This window comes from Alosa pseudoharengus, unplaced genomic scaffold (assembly GCF_046254945.1).
Source record: "Alosa pseudoharengus isolate Yale_2024_CS ecotype anadromous, Long Island Sound unplaced genomic scaffold, YU_APseudo_1.1 YU_APseudo_1.1_scf_1, whole genome shotgun sequence".
NCBI lineage: Eukaryota > Metazoa > Chordata > Actinopteri > Clupeiformes > Clupeidae > Alosa > Alosa pseudoharengus.
In genome coordinates this window covers 26,098,043-26,120,500 of record NW_027468564.1, presented here as the reverse complement: position 1 = coordinate 26,120,500, position 22,458 = coordinate 26,098,043, and the positions used below count along the sequence as shown (strand labels likewise).

The 22,458-nt window shown below is 41.3% G+C and overlaps 1 protein-coding gene across 6 annotated transcripts in view; it reads left to right on the top strand.

Annotated features, from left to right (window-relative positions):
- The first annotated feature begins 1,143 nt into the window (after positions 1 to 1,143).
- The window catches only part of LOC143124122 (E3 ubiquitin-protein ligase TRIM35-like), a 51,448-nt gene continuing 30,133 nt past the window's right edge, over positions 1,144 to 22,458 (top strand). For 2 of the 6 annotated variants that reach the window (XM_076285443.1, XM_076285470.1), the window contains exons 1-2: positions 14,930 to 15,087; positions 15,652 to 15,730. In XM_076285443.1, coding sequence (XP_076141558.1) covers positions 15,047 to 15,087; positions 15,652 to 15,730 — 120 coding nt within the window. In that variant the 5' untranslated portion in view covers positions 14,930 to 15,046. Of the gene's footprint in view, positions 1,253 to 10,149; positions 10,481 to 10,855; positions 10,976 to 11,130; positions 11,398 to 14,731; positions 14,837 to 14,925; positions 15,088 to 15,651; positions 15,731 to 17,130; positions 17,189 to 17,908; positions 18,365 to 18,556; positions 19,284 to 22,458 lie in introns of those variants that run through there. The other 4 variants (XR_012986991.1, XR_012986993.1, XR_012986992.1 and 1 more) reach the window with 4 other exon arrangements.

Below are 22,458 nucleotides of genomic sequence, written 5' to 3'. Positions count from 1 at the left end.
AATGAATGTCATAATATGCTACCATGTTTTTGGACAAATCTATTAAATATATAGGTATTCATTAGACCAAGGTCTACATATTGTATTGGCTTTAATTGAGATTGTCTGACCTTTTTCTAATTGACATCTGCTACAAGTCTAACCAATTGGTTATAGAGATCATTATACTAATAAAAATAGACTGTGGCCCTAAGATAATATCTACAGTAGTCTATGTATAAGCTATATAATTCTAATCACTAAAGACAGGAGGGTAGGCTAAACAGTAAACAGTGAGTGGTTGGTGGAAAGGGTTGATAGCCTATCTCTAATGTGACGTCGTGCCTTCCTGACTCAGCCTTATCGGTGTAGGCCTATGTATATGTAATGGGTGTTACCAAGGGGGCAGGCGAATTCCCGGAAGTAGAAGAATCGACGTAGGCTGGAGGGACCACCTCTCTGCTAACTCCCATAGAAGTACATTCATTCTATGATTTTTTTGAAATACCATAACTTCATATAACATATATCCTGTGCCGATATTGTAGCTTCTGTGTAATCTACATAAACACTACAAAGGCAAAACAGACTCCACTACCTCGTCCGTAACGTTGGTTACCCGTAAGAAGAATGGTTAGCTTGTTCAGTTGGAGGGAAGCTAGCTTTGACGTAATCTCTCTTTCGCGCCGTAGGGAGATAACCGTATTGTTTGGATAAGAAGCTCAGTCCACCTTACTGTCTATGACGGTAACTCATAAACAGAACCTAGCATACACGACCGTGTAAGGTAAAGCATTACACAGAAGCAACCTAATAATAATAAAAAAGTAAACCTATTTTTTTTTTAAACGGCACTAATCATTTCAGAGGTTTTAGATGGATTGACCGTAGGTCGGAAAAGTGGAAAGAAGATTAGCTTCAAGGCTATAACTTTTTTGTTTTGTTTTAGCATGACTGTTTTTGAAGATGATCATGTGTGGTAGCTTCAACATTAACACGACTTGGTGAGGATGATATTAATAACACATACATTTTGAAGGCGAAGGAAGTGTGAGAAGAATTTCTGTGTATCTATCATATGAGTTACAAGATTCAGTTTGATGGCTAACGTCACGAAGTTAAGTGTGAGTCTGCGCAGTACTGGGGGGACCAACTGAAAAATCGTTCTATTTGACTCAGTGCCCTCCCATTGAAAACGACGGAGTCTGTTCGTCCATTTCTTTTACTGTCTATGGGTGTTACCTGCCAGAACACATAGCGTTCGACAAAGAAGGTAAGAACATGTTTAACAGAAAGACAAACTATTTAGAAGACAAGATGTCTTCTTATGCTCATATTATACAGTAAACGGGAGATAGGCCTACTTGCGCTCGTTTCCTGCATATTTTTTTACAACAATTTTCACAACGGTTACGACCACGAATGTTACAAACGTAGCTTAACTCAAACGTCACGTTAAATGTCAGTTAAATGTCTTCAAGTGAATTAGGCTATGCTATGTAAGGGATAATGTATTGTCCGCCGGTAATTATCAGTAAATAAGTCACGACAGGGAGAACAGAACCCCGACGCGCAGCTTCGACAGTAGGCTAAGTATAGATGGTCCGTAAGTAGTAGCTCTGCTGTGATATCAGATGTAAACCTTAACCAGGCTAGATTGATTGTAGCCTAGGTTACTTAGATTAGATTAGATTCAACTTTTGTTATTGTGCAGAGTAGCCTAGGCCTACAAAGACAACGAAATGCAGTTTGCGTCTAATAGTCCATGGGCCAGAACTGATGTCGGTAGGCCTACCACTCATCATTTTTTAAAAGATCCATGTCTGTCGTGAAGATAACATTTTGGTATGATAACCGAGTCACAGCTAAATTAGTGTTATCAGCTGTTAAAGTTACCCTCCCCCTTTAAAAAAAATGCATTTTAGATGCTGGTGTATGTTTAGGACACATTTCAATGATTTACAATATTGTGTTTTGTATCATTGTAAAGGCACTAGTTTGTCTAGAATTAACTAGCTAAACAAACTATATTCAAAATGCCCATCTCCATCTGTGTTTTCTTTGTCGTTCTTTGTCTTCTTCTTGAACTCCCTTTGAGCGAGATAGCTACCAGGTAGTGCTAATACAGGGTTGCCAACTTTGGGTGTTTGGCTGGAGTGAGATTTTGTGAAATCATAGTGCGTGGGCGTTACATTTTTCCCTAAACCTAATTTTAAAAATGTGTGTCCCCTGACTTTTTTGCTATGTACAGTATAATCCCTGATTTATGTTTTTTTTTTTTAAATAATAGAATGGAAAAGTTTCTTCAAAATGTACAATTAAATTATTGATTGCACTTGAAAACAAGACCAGTGTTTTAACCCTGTGGCATGGAAGGATTATGAGCCACTGGGCCCCTGGGCACAGACATGAAAAGGGCCCCCCTGCCCACCTGAAAAAGGTAGTAGCTCAGTAGAAAAAAATTAAAAATAACCCCTTAAATGATGACTTCTGGCGAGTTTTGTGGAAAGAAATGGACAGATTGAGACTTATGAATGTATGTATGAGTGTACGTATGTATCAGGGATGGCAATAGCCTAAAATATTTTTTTCCACCTACCATTGTGGCTGGTGGATTCCAAAGTCTACTAGCCACTAGAGATACAGTATGAACATTTGATGAAAAATCATGACCAAAATGATCACGGTTATTGGTATTATTGCAATATGATTAAAATGTGCTGACTTTTTTTCTAAACCTACCATCAATGTTGGACAGAACTCATAATTGGCCTGCCCTTAATGCCCAGTAGCAACAAATGTAAAGGTCAACAGAACAGCTATAGTGTCATAAAAGTGGTATGGCTCCTTTAAGACTCAATCCACTGGTGTGAGTTCTGGAGCCATCCAACTTTATCTAACTCTATACTATCCTACATCATCTGATTTTAATATTATGTCTAGGCTATATTTAACATTTAACATTTATTTTCTATTTGGCCTGTTATGAAATTATGCATTGACCAATATAAGCACACTTTTTTAAGACACTTAAATACATGCAATTAAATACATGCTTAGCATTTTGTGAAAACAAATCATTATGGCTACATCGACAAACTCTTAGCCATGAGCTGTATATCCTCTGATTTTAATATTAGGTATTTAAGCACGGCTCAGTTTTAAGACACTTAAAGCCCAAAATTGGAGACCATAGAAATTTGCTACCATTTCAAAACCGGATTACTCTGGAACAGCTTATTGTACAGGGGATTGCATTACACCTTTGTGTTCGGTAAGGTCTGCTGTTTATTCTAGTTTACGGGTTGTCATGTGTGCAACGAAACGTTTGTGAGATATTCCACCTACATGAATTGAAATGAGCGCAGAGCTAGCCTATGATTATTTCTTGAAAGTTAATTTTCTCGCGAACCGTTTAACGCAGCAAATAGCGGCTATAGCACCTTATAAAAGATGAGAAAAGGTTATTTCATGTGATGTCTGTGAGGCTACTTCGCGAGTAGTTCCTAGAGAACAACAGGCGGCCACACTTTGTGTCTGTCTGCCTCATGTCTAAATAGCAGCGTGTTCAGTGAAGGTGTCGCGGACCGGATTAAAATAGCCTATCAGCGAATCAACAATCAGAGAAAACTGCGCTGAGAACGTTGTAGGTGGATATTAGACCTACCTGCTGTTGCTCTAGTCAAGGGCGTAGGTTTGGTCTCAGCTTTGGTGGGGACACCACTAACACCCCCCCCCCCCCCCCCCCCCCCCGCAAAAAAAACTAGACTCTTTCACCAGATATGATTCACTATATATATAAAATGATTAAAATGTGCTACTGTCTAACTTGATCTAACTATACTGTGTAGCCTACATAATCTGATTTTAATATGTGCAGATATGTATGCTATATTTAACATTTAACATTTATTTTCTATTTGGTCTGTTATGAAATCATGCATTGACCCATTTAAGCACAGCTCAGTTTTAAGAAACTTAAATACATGCATTAGCATTTTGTGAAAAGAAATCATTAAGGCTACATTGAACCGTGAGCTGCCTGTATATTCTCTGATTCTGATATCTAGGCGATGTAAGCACAGCTCAGTTTTAAGAAATGCTTAAAGCCGAAAGACCATGTTGAATTTTGCTACAATTTATTTCAAAACCGGATTACTCTGGAAGAGCTAAGTATACACGGAAATACATTACAGCTTTGTGTTCGGTAAGGTCTGCTGTTTATTCTGATATATGGTTTGACATGTGTTGTGTGAAGAGTGTAGGTCTACGAGATTCCACCGAGACGAATGGATGTGGAAATGTGTGCAGAGAATAATTGTTAAATCGTAATAATCGTAATATAAATAATAATAAGTTATTTTTCTCGCGAACTGTTTATCACAGCAAATAGTGGCTAGCTAGCACCGTTTAATGTAAAAGCTGAGAAAAGGCTCTTTCATGTGACACATGTGTGATGAGTAGCCTACTTCTCAAGGAGTTCAACAGAGAAGAATGGGTGAATTTGGACGCACTTCATATGCCTTGTAGTGAAGTGAAGCTGAAGTGCGGAGACTGCGGCTCACTGGTAGTTATTATAGGTAACTTCAAATCAGCGCGATTTAACCTTATAGGCTACTGCACATTAAAATATCTGTACGAGATGATCCGCAGCACTGAAGTGAGAAATGATTTAACTCTTTGTGTAGCGCATGTGAGCGCTTTCCCCCCCATTTCGACCTGAATATTGGTGGGGACATTTCAGTCGTAATTTGACATTGGTGTGGACACGTCCTTCGGTCCCCACGCAAATCTACGCCCTGGCTCTAGTATTCCTTAAACTCGTATGCTGTCGTTTAGAAACAATGCTGTGGTCTAGTCTAGTCATCAACAAAAAATGAACGGATTGCAAAAAAAAAAAGAATGGATTTGGCGTGACATTTCTTGCGTGTGCGTGAGAGCGTGAGATTGGTGCTGAAAGCGTGAGTGTCACGCCAGATGCGTGAGAGTTGGCAACCCTGGCTAATAGGTTCCATCAGGGGCGATTCTAGACCTAGAGCTTTGCTGGGGCACAGGCCCCCAACCAGTGGCGGTTCTAGACTCAATTACTCCCTGGGCGAGATCCCCCCGAGCGCCCCCTCCCCCCCCCCCCCTCCAACAACAAAAAAATCTTCTTTTTTTTTCAAACAGTCATTTTTTTAAACAGCAACGTTAACCAAAATGATGGAAATAAATAATCAGAACTTTTGAGGTTTTGACCGTTTTGTTGCAAAGCATAATCCATCTCATGGTGAAATTAGTTGTTGTGTTTGTTAAAACCGAATTATTATTTTATAGGCTAAGCATAGGTATCATTGCAAGATGGCTAACAAACGTAAAAGTTATACTAGGCTAGGCCCTATGAATTAACATTGACGTTAGCCCTTCACTCATGACATGATACTGTTATTATTAGGACATTACATACCTTTATCCTTTGCTCGTTTCTCCTCTTCTACTTTTCTTTTTTTTTGGAACTGGGCACCTGATGGCTTTGACCGCTTTCTGTCCATCGTGTTTGGCACTCGACAGTCGACAACAATCCACAAATTCCCATGATCCACTCGCGACCACAGTCAAGACCAAACCAATTCACCTGGGTGACCTCTTAATCGTTTTGTCACCTATTTTTATTAGCCATTTCACACAGTTAATTAAATGTGCAGGAATCATAGGTCTGCATTCATAACATTATGAGATGTGCGTTGTTTGGAAGAAAGTCAAGGTGTGACTGATTTTAGCCCACTAATAGACTGTTGTAGGCTACTATACAGTGGATCCCCATTCATCCCCCCTTTCCCGTTTCATTAAGGAGTACGCCTGTTTGAGTCGTGATTCACTCGGATCTTTCACCCGTATCTTTAAATTAACCCACGAGTCGCGAGTCTCTAGTATCATTAACTCGGATCAGTTGAGTCCTACTACAATTCAATCTAAAACGATAAACAGCGCCACACACAAACCTCTTGCAACATTAGCTAGCCTACTAGCCATCATATCTGCCAAAAATGTAAACATTTCGTAAGTAGGATAACCACAACTCCACAAATCAACTCAAGCGACTGAGTGAGCAGGCAGTCTGAGATAACTGGTTAACTTCCCGCAGAGCCGGGTTAGTCGGATCAGCCAGCCGGTTAGGCTACATGAGTAGCCTACGAGTCGGCTACGGCTACGTTGTCATGAGTGGCTGTAGACGAGCGATCGAGCTCCTCCTCAAAGTGAAAAGCAATTCCACAACAAAAGCCATTCTTCACCTCTAAAATAACATTCAATGTTCTGCATGTAGCCTAGGCATACTTTAGATTTGGTGTATAGATGTGTATATTAAAATGCAATTAGGTCGCGCAGACAGTCCGAAACATTGCACGCTCTTAATGGAGCTGCTTTGTATACCCGGGTTAGTCGGATCGCTGGGCCGGGCGGTTACGTTATGAGTGCGAGTCAGCCGAATCAGCCGGCTACGTTGTCATGAGTGGATCAGTAGACGAGCGAGTAACTCCTCGTCAAGGTGAAAAGCAAATCCACAACAAAAGCCATTCTTTCACTTCTGAAATAACATACAATGTTCTACACGTAATCATAGCCTACTCTTAAATGCAATTAGGTCGCGAAGACAGTACGAAACATTGCAAGCTCTGTATGGAGCTGCTCAGGCTAGCCGGGTCAGTTGGATCTGCAGGGCGGGCCGGTTACAGTGTTATGAGTGCGAGTCAGCCGAATCAGCCGGCTACGTTGTCATGAGTGGATCTGTAGACGAGCGAGTAACTCCTCGTCAAGGTGAAAAGCAAACCCACAACAAAAGCTATTCTTTCACTTCTGAAATAGCATACAGTGTTCTACACGTAGGCATAGCCTACTTTTAAATGCAATTAGGTCGCGAAGACAGTCCGAAACATTGCAAGCTCTGTATGGAGCTGCTCAGGCTAGCCGGGTCAGTTGGATCTGCAGGGCGGGCCGGTTACGTTGTTATGAGTGCGAGTCAGCCGAATCAGCCGGCTACGTTGTCATGAGTGGATCTTTAGAGGAGCGAGTAACTCCTCGTCAAGGTTAAAAGAAAATCCACAACAAAAGCCATGCGTTCACTTCTGAAATAACATATATTCTGCCGCATAGCCTACTTTAAAATGCAATTAGGTCGCGAAGACAGTCTGAAACATTGCAAGCTCTGTATGGAGAGTAGGCTAGCCAGTCGGATCAGCCAAGCGGGCCGGTTACATTGTTGTTATGAGTGCGAGTCAGCCGAATCAGCCGGCTAGTTGTCATGAGTGGATCTGTAGATGAGCAAGTAGCCTAGTTTCTACTCGTGTCAAGGTGATAATAATAATAGGCCTAATGAGAATAGTAGTAGTAGTAGTAGTAATAATAATAATAATAATAATAATAATAATAATAATTTAGTCACTGCAGGGCATTTCTATGTTCCTGTTTCTATGTCTACATTGAAAGTCAATTGCTTAGGCTAAGACAATAAATAAACAGTCTGGCTCAAACTGCTTTCTTTGCCGTGAGTGGGTGGAGGTTTTGATGCTATTATATTAGGCTATTTTATATTATATTATATTATGTTTTATTATATTATATTATATATGATATTATATTAGTCTACCTAACATGATATATATATATATAGCTATGATTAATAGGCTAATAATATTAGTTGCCTAGTATTAGCTGCCTATAATACCTATTAGAATAGATTCCTAGTAGCCTACTATTAGTATATAGTAGTGGTAATAAACATTGTAGCAGAGTAGCATTAGACCTAGGCAAATTTTCTATTGTTAACAAAACAACAACAAATAATTAATTATTATAATATAGGCTACCCTCCCTGTCAATAAGATCAAAGTTTCTGAACATGAGCACCAAAAAGATGAACAATGTGTGGATGCACTTTGACCAGGAGACCAAAACTCTTAGGCTAAATGCAAGTACTGCAAAAACCTGGTTTCAAATCATGGAGGATCCACATCCAACATGAGAAGGCACTTAACGAAATGAAGCACCCCACTGCACTGCTTGAACGTAGGACTGAATTTCTTTGCGATTTAGCAATACTGACTCAAGTGACTCAAGTGACTCGTTCAACCCGGATCAGTTTAGTGAGTGACTCAGAATAACCCGGATCCTTAAAAGGAATCGAGTTTAACAGGCCTATTAAGGAGACCCAGAGGTGAACTGTCCCCGCAAACCCCTCCCTTCGCCCCTTCCTCTGCACAGTGCAGTGCAGTAGGCCTACCTTCTGAGCAACAGGGGCGCCAATTCCCTAATTCCTCACACAAGTGATGGATAATAGAAAATAGTTTTGCGACGTTTATTATTATTATTCTTTTTTTTTTTTTTTTTTTTTTTAAGCGCTCGTGCCGCCCCCTACAAGATGCCGCCCCGGGCGACCGCCCGGTTCGCCCGTACCTAAAACCGCCACTGCCCCCAACTCCCAATACATAAAACAAATTAAATAAATAACTGCGCGCAATATGAAATTAATAGCTAGCCTGATTTGGACCATCACATATCTCCCCTAGGCTCCCCCGACATCCTCCTCCATACTCTGAATAGTTTTACGTCTAGCCCCCATCATGTTCTCATCCGTTTCTTGCCTGTCTCTCTCCTCCTCCTCCCCCTGCCTGGTACTGGACTGCCCAGCCTGTGCTCTTTCTCCCCTCTCTTCTCCCTCTCTTTGACCTTCTTCTCCTCCTCCTTCTCCTCCTCCAGCACTCTCTCCCTCAATTGTTGTAGCAGCCACTATCCAGCAACATCCAAACACATAGGCATAAGTAGGCCTATACTCACTGCATAATTTAATAGGCTTTCCTACTAACACAAGGGAAGCTTATTTTTAGTCAAAATTGAGATATACTTCCCTCCCAGGCAAGTTCTTTGTAGCTTAAATAGCCTACTAAAGCCTTCATACTGACTTTTGGTGATAATTTGCAAATGTAGCCTATAATAATCTACACAGATGGCTATCTGATTCTGTGTATTATTATAGGCTACATTTGCAAATGCAGCAAACTTATTTGAGTTTGCCATTACATCATTGATCAAATCACAGCACTGGCTATTACCAGCATAAATGTTAATGTTACCGTTAATGTGGGCAAAAGTATCATACCTCCCTCATCCTCCTCATCTCTCCTCACTGTTCCTCTCCCTCTGCCTCTGTTCAGGAAGAATTTTCTGATGTCCATCTCTATATAGTTTATCAGAAGGCTATGTTTAGTTTTACAGTAGGACAGCTTCACAAACAGTATAGGCTACTTTTACAGGACTCTTTCTACAGTATAGTATAAATCGTTGTTAATTGTCCGCATGTGTGCATGCAGCCTACGCATGGTGTGTGTGTGTGTGTGTGTGAGTGACAGAGCACAAGCTGGTAAACTGTTGCTAAGGCTACAATGACGCTAAGCATTGAAAAACAGATGCTAGTTATGTGGGCAACACTCTCTAACAGCGATCAACTTGTCATTTTTTCTGTCAAACAAGTTGTTAATTTGTTGTAACATTAGGGGACGACTTACTCTGCGCTCAAAGTGATGTAATGAGCTCCAGCCGATTCCACAGTGTATGTGTGTGCAGTACAACGAAACACTCGGAAGAATCATGTGAACGATTTTCATTGGTTGTTGCGTTCAATCTTACCCAGCTACAGAGATGCTATTTCCTGATTGGCTATTATGGCCCCTTTCTTTATTCCTTGTTTTTTTTTTATTGGCTGGTAAGTGACAGGCTCGAGCCATGAGTAAAGCAGGCACGGAGATGCGCTCATGAATGCCGTTTCCAGCTAGAGCCGCGCTAGAATTTTACTGGGGCACTGGAGACTTTTACTAAGGCACGTGCCCCAGTGAATAAGGTCTAGTGACGCCCCTGGGTTCCATCATAAGTAGCCATTGAACTTGTATTGACCTAATATACATGTATGTTGAGTTTAAATCATATGCCAACATGTGCCAACATGAGCATTCATTTTATTAGATGATCTGCTCTCCCAGTTGTCTTATAGGCTAGGCCTACTACTGCAAGTGTTAACGTTAGATGGTTCTGGCCAGTGCCTCAGGGAAGTTGGGTCATAATGCCATCTGGGTTATCATTTTATTGATAGTTATTTTATACTTATTTATGAACATAGTTATTTTTTTTATATATATATAGTTTTATGTCAGTCATGGCCGGTGCCTTGCGCAGTGACGTTGTGCAGCTCAGTCGAGCGGAGAGGCCCTGGAAGCCGCGTCATCGCCGAGATGCGGAGGATGAGGGAACGGAACCAGAGGCGCGCCAGACGGAGGAGCTTCTGGGCAGCGTGAGGAGTGTGCTCAATAAACTCACGCCGGAGATGTTCCCGCGGGTTATGAAGAAGCTGAGGCAGATCCCAATCCGCTCTGATCTTCATCTTAGGCCTGTGGTTGAGATGGTGACCGAGAGAGCCATCGCAGAGCCAAAGTTCAGTAAGGTCTATGCCGACCTGTGCTGCTGCATGAAGGGGGTGAGTGTGTGTGTGTGTGGGTAAACCTTTATCACTGACCTAAAGACGTGAGTGTATCTGTTTTAAATCTCATCTGTGAAAGGGCCATGGCATTTATATAGGAAAAGTACCTTGATTTTCTGCTATTAGAATGATATGAATTATATATATCCAGCTAGTTTCCTATTTATATAGGAAAAGTACCTTGATTTTCTGCTATTAGAATGATATGATTTGTATATATCCAGCTAGTTTCCTATTTATATAGGAAAAGTACCTTGATTTTCTGCTATTAGAATGATATGAATTGTATATATCCGTGTAGTTTGCTGTCCTCTGTCTTCATAAAGTCATGGCAGACAGAGGTGTTAATGTGTGTGTGTATACGTCCACCAGTTGAAAGTCCCCATGGCAGAGAAACGAGGCGTAACATTGAATTTCCAGAAACTTCTGCTAAACTGCTGCAAGATGAAGTTTGAGAGGGCTGTGGAGCAGGTGGAGGAGAGGCAAATCGAGGTTGTGGCTTGCACTGAGTGTGTGTGTGTGTGTGTGAGTGTGTGTGTGTGTACATTCTTTCTAGTCCACTCTAACTTTGCTTTTGATACTTCACCTATTTGTGTTTCTGCTGATCAAACTTCCTCTCCTGCCTGACATAATTTCCTGTCTAGTAGGACCGACAAAGGCATCTAGAGGAGGGACTTGAAAAAACTTGTGTAGAGGTCCAACAGCGGTCGCTGGGCATTGTCAAGTTTATCGGTGAGCTGTTCAAACTGAAGATGGTGTCAGAGGGCATCATTCACGACTGCATCGTCCGGCTGCTGAAGAAGAGCAAATCACTGCAACTGAAGAGCACATCGACTGGCCACTTCAACCCTCTCTGGTCCCTCTGCGTGCTGCTCTGTACCACCGGCAAGGACCTGGACCTTGAGAGGGCCAAGGTGTGCGTGCGTGCGTCTCTGTGTTTTTAATTTAATATTTAATTAATTATTTTTTTTATTGATTGATTTTTTGATACAAAATGCAAACAACATACAGTAATCCAATGATAACATGTGGAAGTGAGAACACTTATTTCCAACATGGTCCTTGGTGTTAAGGCGTATCACGAGACAAAGACAAACATTCAACACAGAGCAGAACAAAATGGGACATGTAAACCTGGTCACCATAACCTCCATTTTAGTGAGGGCAAAAAAAAAAAAAACTTTAACAGAATAATTAGTGTAGCTGTGCAGCTAGATGATACAATCAAAGGTAATGTCCAGGCCAAGTTTATTTTACGTAGGGGTGTGCATTGGCACTGCACTCAAAATTCGATTCGATTACGATTCACCAGGTAACGATTCGATTCAATTCGATTCTACGATGCATTGCGATGCATCAAAATTCTACTGCACACAACAAGGCAAATTTTGAGGTCATGAGGCAATACAAGCAGTCAGATATTGAACAACAGATTTTATTGGCTGCTATGTGTGTATTATCACTCTCCTGTATCTTTGACATAAATACCATTAAATAAAATAAAATTGAATGGTACAGGGTATTGGTTATGGCATTTTAATACGTTTAAACATTTAAACACATTGTAAAACTTAAAGCCCAAATTTGGAGACATCCATGCATGTCGAAATTTGCTGCAAATTCAAAACTGGATTACTCTGGAACGGCTAACTGTACAGGGGACTGCTTTACACCTTTCTGTTTGGTAAGGTCAGCTGTTTATTCTGATATATGGTTTGTTATGTGTTGAACGAAGGGTTCGTGAAGTATCCCACCGATATGAATGGGTAGGGAGATGGGCGCAGAACCTTCAGTAGAATTTATGATTAAATTGAATTATATTATTTACTTTTCTCATGAACCGTTCACCACAGCAATTAACGGCTAACATCGTTTGAAAGCTGAGAAAAAGCTCTTTCATGTGATGTGATAGGCTACTTGTGAGAAAGAAGGGGACACCAACAGGGCTCGAAATTAACGATGTCCCGACGTCCTGGGGACTATAAAAAATGCTTCCGGGACACAATAGAATGATGTTTGGGACAACTCTGGGACAGTAGAAAAAATGTCAAAGCAAATTTCAAAATGGGTACTTTTTTCCTAAACTGTTCACATGGGAATCTAAACGTATCTTTCTCGTCTGAATAAAATTATACAAAATTTGACCTGGCGTAACAGGCAGCTGGCAAAAGCAGCGTTAGCCAGCTGATCTGTAAAGAAGCGGTTTTGTACACGCAGCCTTAGAACACTTTTTAGGCTGCTGCTCTTCAAATCACTGTAGGCTACAATGTTATTTTTGGTACAAATACCCAAATAGGCTGGGTGCTTGCGTTTCCTTAGGAATCTGCGGTATTAGTTAAATTAATATTAAGTGACTCATAGGCCGACACAAAAATAGGGCACGGGCCTAATGGGTCACTTTCCGATATAGAGGTTAACTTGCCTAACTAGCAGGCAGGTAAATGGCATTTGTTTTCATGACATTGTGAACATTTTTGACTGATAGTGTAGGCCTAAGGTTACACTGGTGTTCTAAAAAAAACAAGATGACAGTCCTATCTGACTAAAGTGACAGACAAACGTCACCAATATCATGCTGAGCTAAATAGCCTACTGCAACTGCGATTTGACAAAACGATAGTGTTTCAAGGTAGCCTATAACAATGAAAAGAGTTTTTTAAGTTAGCATTTGATATTTCGCTGTGGCAGTTCTAAGGCTAGGGGTGTCCAAACTGCGGCCCGCCACGCACTTTAATCCGGCCTGCCGAGCATTTAATTAGGTTGTCATAGGCCGCTCGCTATTTTTTCCAGCAATAGACGAGGTTAACTTTAGGCTACTGCAAACTGCTTTACGCTCTTCTTAGAGAACGTTTACAATGTCAAAACAGCTCGTTACATCGAGATACATAGTTGCAGCAGATCTAACTACGTTTTGCTACTTCATTTAATTTGGAACGCATTTGAGTGCACACGAGAGTGAGAGCGCGGCAGGAGAGTAGCCTATCTGACAGCTTCGTGGTAATTTCCCACGCTACTTATTGTTTTCACTGAGATCTGTGGCCATGACATCACACCAAACTGACATTGAAATTAAAGACACGTGAAAATAGATTATTGACGGAATGTTTTACAACCCTGTCCGTCAAAACGATGGACAATGAGAAAGTCTAGTGCAACCTCAAAAAAGAGCCAAAAGCGCAATCTCTGAAAATTAGTGTTGTGTGAAACAACAGATGATTAATGTTAATAAAATGGTGTTTAATAAATTGTTCAGAACTGACATGGTGGACTAGAACGAGTTAATTAAGTGATGCAAGTTACTGATTATTATGCTGTTTATTATGTAGAATGGGAAAAACAAGAACTTGAATTTGGGACACTGGTGTTTAAGTCCGGGACAGTGCCAAGTAGAATACGGGACAGCTGCGGGACACTGAGAAAAAAAGTTAATTTCGAGCCCTGGACACCAAGGCCACCGTGGCCTGTAAACCTCTGATGTTCAAAGGGGCATCACGGCCACCTCAAGGGGCAATGATGGCCATGGCCGTCGTGAAATTCCTACCCTGCACATACTGCACACACAGTAACAAAGCCAACTCAGGATGCCAACGATCAACATGGTTCGTGAAGTTAGTTGTATTGCCAACGTGCTTGATTTTAGTGTGGCAGGTTTTACACACCGCGTACGTCTTGTCTAGTTTCCCATTAACTTCGTAGAATCCGAAATGTGCCCAGATGTCTGCTTTCCAAGCTTTGGGTGCGTTTTTTTTTCTATCTCATCTCCCTCCGTCATCTTGATTCTTTAGTGTTGTTGTTATGCTAGCTAGTGCTGCTGCTTAGCATGTAGCTACAGGCTGTGCATGTCATTACAACGTTGCTCCGGAAATGCCCCCAGAAGTAATTGAAACTTCACAACTTTATTGTCCACTCAAGGCCAGAAAATAAACAGTGACATAATCGATTATGGCACGTTGCCGCATCGATACTGAATCGTGCATGCCCCGCATTGCAATCCATTGCCGAATCGATTATTGTTGACACCACTAATTTGACGGTATATGAGGAAAGAAACGAGGGGCTCTGGGACCAGTTGGGCTTGGAGAAAGAATTATCGCCACATTATTCCATCACGACTTAACAACCGGATTCAGAACACAGTGAGAAGTATTTGCCCAGTAAATGGATATGTGAAATGGAATTGTCCATGGAGTTGTAGATGCGGTGTAACAAGACTCGTATGTTTTATTGATCTGTATATTTTGCCTGCAGGCTCGTATGGATCAGTATTTCAACCAGATGAAGAAGATGATACAGGAAAGAAAAACCTCCAACAGAATCCGTTTTATGCTGCAGGACGTGGTTGATCTGAGAGAGGTAAACACTAAACAAACACACACACACACACACACTTTTACTTACTCTCTAGTACGCCATCTCTCTCTGTCTCTCTCTCCACCCATCAGTCAAACTGGATTCCCAGACACAGTGATCCCGGTCCACAAACCATCAAACAGATCCGTAAGCAGACGATGGAAGAGAACTTGGATAGGCCTCTCCCATTCAAGAAGACTGCAAGGGGCAAGAATGAACCCCTTCCCAGCTGCCAGGCAACACAACAAGACCAGGTGTGTGTGTGTGTGTGTGTGTGTGTGTGTGTGTGTATATGTGTGAGTGTGTGTGTGTGTGAGTGTGTGTGTGTATGTGTGTGTCATATCATCTGAATCATATCATATATCATGAATAGAATTGTGTACAATATCTGTTGGGAATGTTGTTGAGTTGTACAGTATCTGTTGGGAATGTTGTTGTTGTATGTGCGTGTGTGTGTGTGTGTGTATGTGTGTGTGTGTGTGTGTGTGTGTGTGTGTCATATCATATGAATCGTATCATATATCATGAATAGAATTGTGTACAATATATGTTGGGAATGTTGTACAATATGTGTTGGGAATGTTGTTGAGTTGTACAGTATCTGTTGGGAATGTTGTTGTTGTGTGTGCGTGTGTGTGTGTGTGTGTGTGTGTGTGTGTGTGTGTGTCATATCATATGAATCATATCATATATCATCATTAGAATAGTGTACAATATCTTTTGGGAGTGTTGTCGAGTTCCTTAGATTTGTTTTATCTCTGATTATGTGTGTCTGCACGTGTGTGTGTGTGTGTGTGTGTGTGTGTGTGTGTTTTAAGCCTGGAACATAGGATTCAATCACTGTGTTGGAGGGAGAGGATGACTGTGCAGGCCCAGACGCCAAACCCAGTGACTCTGGTAAGTGTGTGTTTGTGTGTGTGTGTGTTTGTGCACTTGTTCAGTCACTCTTAGCTCATGGTTGAATGTTTTATTCTTCATATTTTATTTAATCTGTTTGTTTGAAAACACTTTTTTTGTTTAGCTCTGTGTGTGTGTGTGTGTGTGTGTGTGAGACGGCTGCAAGACCTTTCCTGTGATTGTTTCTATAGCCCCTTTTACACTGAGATTACGCAAAATTTGCGGGGAGAGCTGGCGACTTTTTGCCGCATTGTGTGTCTACAAACGAGGTGAAAATTTGCCGACCGGCTGTGTCTGTTCACATGATCCAGCATTTAGGAGAGCCAGGAGGCAGGACCAGCTAGCAAATTAAAATGTGACGTGCAACAGTCAGTCAGTAGAGTGATAGGCATAGGCTTTATTATGCCCCTCCTTCTAATGAATTTTGTTAAGGAACGATAGGAGGATGGAGAAATGGGAGAGACCATCCGCGTGACCGAGCGAGGAGTGGATCGGATGAAATTTTGTTGGAGCGTGGAGCACTTTTTAATTTAGTGGCCGGAGCAGCCACTCTGTTCCGCTCCAATTTTGCTCTGAGACCGCTCACACCTGAGGCATGCCCAAATCCACCCAGAATTCATGTCTTCCTAATAAAACCAAGACTGTTACATTTCAAAGATTGGCCATTGTAAACGTTGTTGATGGGGATGGAGTTTGTTAAATATTTTAGAAAGGAAACTGATACGTCATACAAGTGTAGGCCTAGCCTACTATTCCTACCCTGGAAATTCCAGAGTTCTTGCAAAAGCACAATTGAATTTTCTCTGCAAGACACTCTGGCAATGAGTAATGATGCACGTTACTTTTACCCTTTGCATCGCGAGGAACCAATCACATCGGTGTTTCTGATAAGGCGGGCCATGAGGCGAGCTCAGGGGATGCAGATTAGTTTCGGCATGTTAGCATACGCCATTTTCAACTATGGCGCCGTATGGGCATATGAAACCAGCTCCGTGCACAAAAGTCCGTGTTTGGCACAAGCTCTCATGTGCGTACATGACATGGAACTATATTTAACTCTCATTCCAGCGTAATAATCAAGGAACACCATGGGCACAGTAGCACAATGATATCATGCAGCACCTGAAAATAGTCCCCGTAGGCTTACTTCCAGCAACAAGGTTGAGCTGCAGCAAATGAATTGGTTAGTGACTGGGTTATTACGCCAGAATAAGAGTATAGTTCCATGTCAAATCAGCCTAGAAAATCGCTACGTTTCATTTTCCGTTGGTCTTATTACACTTCCTAACTTGAGAGGAGACAAGTTTTAAATAGGAAAATTAGAAATCTTAGTCACTTTTAAATGTGATGCTAGCAGGCGAGAAGCTAATGGTCTAATCCGATTCAATGATCTATGCTAGGCTGGAGCTAAAACTGGTATCGCCAGATTCAGAGAACGGCTGGATGAACTGGAGAAAGGTAAATATCAATTGTTTAACTCAAGGGGAGGTGGAAAATGAGTGTAATTCCCAAATGGTGGAATATCCCTTTAAGAGTGACACTCGGCATGGCTTTTAGTATTTTGTGCTGTTCTGACAGTCCACTTTTATTGACTGTTAGTATACTGTTTTTGAGTTTGGAGATGTATTGTTTTGTAACGACAGGGTTCAAATGCCGACACAACTGTCGCATTTCCCAGCCAGGTCCATGATAGGCTTTTTGTCACTGCATCCAAAAACCTGTGCTGTGTTGCGCTCACTAAAGGGCGATTCCATCTCCCCTCTTAAAGTAGCCTACATAATTCAAAGCATGATACGTCTCCGTTGCTGGAGTTTAACATTAGCGCTGGATAATATTGGAAAATATAGGAAATGCGACGTGTCAGTTTGGCCCTTTATTTAGGTTGTAACCGGAGGGTTGCCGGTTCGAATCCAGACCAGTAGGCACGGCTGAAGTGCCCTTGAGCAAGGCACCTAACCCCTTACTGCTCCCCGAGCACCGCTGTTGTTTCAAGCAGCTCACTGTGCCGGGATTAGTGTGTGCTTCACCTCACTGTGTGTTCACTGTGTGCTGTATTTCACTAATTCACGGATTGGGAGACCAAATTTCCCTCACGGGATCAAAAGAGTATATATACTTATACTTATACTTATACTTATATACACTTACTTACACTTATTTATTGTTTCTGCTATTTAGATCAACAGCTCATGCATTCAGCTTGGGTGCTTGGGTCATCCTGCGGTCAGAAATGTGAAGAACCTTGTCTTTTACATTATCTTCCCAGATCTATCTTGAGACCTGTTAAGTTCTTATGCAGCAGTGTGTACTCTACTGGTCGAGATTTATGCTCATTTGGCGTTGCAGGAGTGGTGGTAAATGTATCGGTGGCACACGTTGCAACAGTGTCCGAGTGTGGATAATCCCTTTTCATCATGCAGTTTATGCACACAATCCACAGTAGCGTAGTTGACACAGGTGTCAGTCCGTGTCATGTTTCATTTTGAGTAGGCTGTAAGCTAAGTGTTCAGCATCAGAGATCAATATCGATTTAATTTCAATCATAGCCGTAATGATATTTAGATGTTTTTTTTATGTCAGGGAGAGAACTCAGTTGGGGGGGGGCACACTGGCCTGTTTGGGGGGGCCTGGCCTCCTAAGAACCGCCCTTGACTCCGACGCTGATTCAAATGTGTGTGTGTGTCTGTGTGTGTTCACGTCCTTGGATCAGTTTACATATGTGTTGCATATATGCATGTTTTTATATGAAGAGAAAAAAATAAAGCGAGTTTTTGAAAAAAGCTTGAGGCAGATGTCACAAAGGTTGGTGTGCTTGTGTTTCAACAGGAAAAAAGTGCATCTGACAGTCCATACTCCAGGCCTGATTAGGGCTGGGCGATATGGACCAAAACTGATATCACAATATTTTGGGGCTGATTGGCGATATACGATATCGATACGATATTGATATTTCAAATAGAAAGAGCGAAGTGCTTCATATATTCACTCAACACAACAATTATGACAACACAGCCAGTTTTAATTATATTCATTTCAGACTGCTCTAACAGAGCTGTGCAAAAAAGTGTAAACAATAACATAGGCCTACAATAGGCATAGGCTACAGTTGCTCTGATAAAGCTGTGCAAATAACAAAAGACCAAAAGTTGACCCTGACTGACAACGCAGGCCTACATTGTAGCCTACTGCACAATGCAATAGGCTATTTTGGGCACAACAATATTGAAAAAACCTGCAGTTTTGTCACACAATGCAGTTTTTTTTACCTGTAAGGGTTTGATAGGGCCTAGATGACAAGCAAATGTAGACTATGATGGCCTAGACATGTTGCTATCAACAACAAAAATAGTTTTAAACAATTAGGCTACTTAAACAACGCAACTGAGTCACTCATCAAGAGTGTGATAGACGCTACCGTCGTTTTGTATGCGTTCATTTTTGCATGTTCCGGTTCGTAAGAAAAATCCCTATGCACGATTGAATGGGGTTTCAGGAATCATAAAAAATGATGCCCTAACTGCTCGCGAGTCGTGTGCATATCCTCTTAATAAAATCAGCGTGTAGGTTGTCTCCCTGAGGACTTTAGATCTGCTACTGTATATCGCTAAACGCAAGCATTCATCAGTGTATTTAAATTAGCTAGGCTATGTACCAAAAATGACATTTTACCGTGAGTCGAAGAGCTGTAAACAGTGTTGTACATCTGTGTGTACAAAACCGCTTGGAGCTCCAGTGGAATTTTGATTTCACAACGAGAATTCTCGGTCTAGCCATTGATGTGCCGACGGAATAGGCATCAGCACCAACCTCTGATCAAGGTAAACAAAATCTGTGTCCGTCATGTTTGAAAGTTTGTAGTGCTGCGAGGGAGAACGTGCACACGCAAGGGGCGCAGTTGAGCAGAGATGCGGCTATCTGAATGGTCTGAACACAGAAGAGCAAGTGGCTTTGATAAAATGGCCCATTATTTGACATAATACCGGTATTACGATATTGTCTCAACTACATATCGTTTTCAAAAATATATCGGTCGTAGTCGTAATACCGATATATCGCCCAGCCCTAGGCCTGATATGGAACTACCTGAAAGCTCCCGGGCCAATACAGAGAAACCATCCACAAGCACTGAGGCAGACACAGAAGAAGCACATGAGAACACCAAGGAACTACAAGAAAACACAGAAGAACTACATACAATCACAGAGGAACTACCTACGAGCACAGAGGCCGACTCAGAAGAACTACAAAAGAACCCAGAGGAACTACATGAAAATACAGAGGAACCACCCAAGAACAGAGAGGGACTTCTCAAGATTAGAGAGGACGCCACAGAGGAACTACATAAGAACACAGAAGAACTATCTAAGAACGCAGAGGAAGGTGACACAGAGGAAAAATACATGGGCTGGAAATGGTTAATATGACTCCTTCCCCATCTGACCATAGAGCCTAATAAGGACTCTGCTACACTGAAACAAAAAAAACAAGATTTACTTGTGATGTGTACATTGATTACTAGGGCTGTAACGATTTACGATTCGAAACCGAAATCGCGACATTAATATCCACGATACTGTGTCGCGGTGTGAAAAGGCAGAATCGCGACACACCCTTTCTAGTGTTTTTACGCAGTGCTTTGCAGCTTATGCTGCCGCAAAAGCAACCCACAACTCAAGCTTTACTTATCGGTAGCCTACGTTGTCCAAAAACAAATAAATAAATAAATAATAATTTCATACCTCTCCTTGCTTTCATTGTAGACTATGTGTGCAACTTTACCAAACAGTATTTATACTGTTTGGTAAAGTTGCACACATAGTCCCGCTTTATAAACCCCCTCTCCTTGCCCCGCTCTCTCTCGCGCTCCCTCCCTCTCACTCTCCCTCCCTCTCCTGCTCAATGAACACGCACGACTTAAATAAAATAAGTAGCTATATGCTACTTTGTTTACAATATTTCCAGGCTTCAACCAGACAGCTGAATTAAAGAGGTAGAGTTGTAATAAAAAATAGTAGGCCTAGGCTATAGGCTAATCTGCATAAAGTGTGCTGTCATAAATAATAAATATTAGTCATTCAGAAAAATATTTTTATATCAGGATATAAAATAATAGATATATTATATTGTAATCATCTGGTGTTCTAAGGAAGGCTATTAAAATGTTATTTAATAAAATGTCTAGCCCCCCCCCCCCAAAAAAAAAAAAAGAAAAATCGAGATTCGTATCGAACCGTGGGTCAAAAATCGTGATACAAACCGAATCGTGAGGTTGGTGTATTGTTACAGCCCTATTGATTACTCATAAATTAAATGTCAACAATGAATGCAGCATGTAGTTTGATTGATTCATGCTGTGATTATCCGATTTGAGCAACTAATTCCAATTAATTAAATTTACATGAAATATATGTACTTATTACACGGCTCTTCACAAGGCAAGTAGGACACTCCATTGGCTTGAATGGGATTTCCCAAAGTTCTACGGTAAAATATTTTCATGTAATTACCTCTGCAAACATATAATTATCGCTGTCAATGGCAACGGGTTTTGTGCTTCTGATACGTCTTTCATATCATTACGCAAGGACTGGAACTTCATTCAAAAGTGAAAGCAGACGGTTGATCAGCTGTGAAAGAATGTTCTAAAGAATGTTTGATTCAAGTTCAGCATGTGTTGTTGCGAACTGTTTGTTAGAAAATGCCACGATGAACGGTAACAAATAGGCTAGGCTATGTAGGCTAAAGTCATATCGTGGGGAGTTTATTATTTCGTTCCGTGTAATAAGCGGGATAATGTATAGAACGCCGGTCATTATTGGGAAAATAAGTCCCTTCAGGGCGGAACAAGACAAGTTAGGAGTGACACGCCCATTATTTTTAGGAGTTGTTCCTAAATTTGCCACTTAGGAGCTACTTTTAGCCTTAAAATTCTTTGTGAATACGGCCCCTGATACATATTCCAGTTGATACATTACATCAGGATTTCTTTATGTATTTTATTGATAGACATAATGAGGCAGACAAAAGTGGGTGTGAGGCAGGCAGGCATACCCAAGAAGTGTGGGCAGAGAAAACAATGAAACGTTCTGTTCAGCAGGGGCCATATTCACACAGAATTTTAAGCCTAAAAGTAGCTCCTAAAAGCAGGAGCAACTGTAGGAGCAACTGCTAAAAATAATGGGCGTGTCACTCCTAACTTTAGGATTCCTAATTTTTCTCACTAAAAGTAATTCATGAAGCATTTTAGACCTAAAAGTAGCACCTAAGTCTGGGACAGCATAAAAGAAGTCGAGAGGACTCCTAACTCACTAAGACCTATTCACAAACAGCTTTTTGTGGCATTTCACGTTGCGATGTTTTGAAATGCGTAGCCTATGCGGCAACAGGAGCTTCCAATCGCGAGGGAACAATTTTGCATTCATAAAAGGGACGCAATAACGCCACCAACAACAACCAAAACTACTCATTGTTAACATGTAAATTAAATGTAACGTTTCATTGTGAATCAAATTAAAATGTTCTCTTTGCAAACGTAGGCATATGGTGACAGATTAATTTAATAATGATGCAATGATAGGCTACTGCATCAATCCGTAGGCCTATGTTTCATTAGGCTACTAGGCTATTCATCATCTTCTGTCCTTCGCACTACTTGTGTAGCGCACACATTCTCAGACCTGTCACCTGTCACTCATCATCGTAAGGGAGGTGTTTGGAGTCATTCCCGC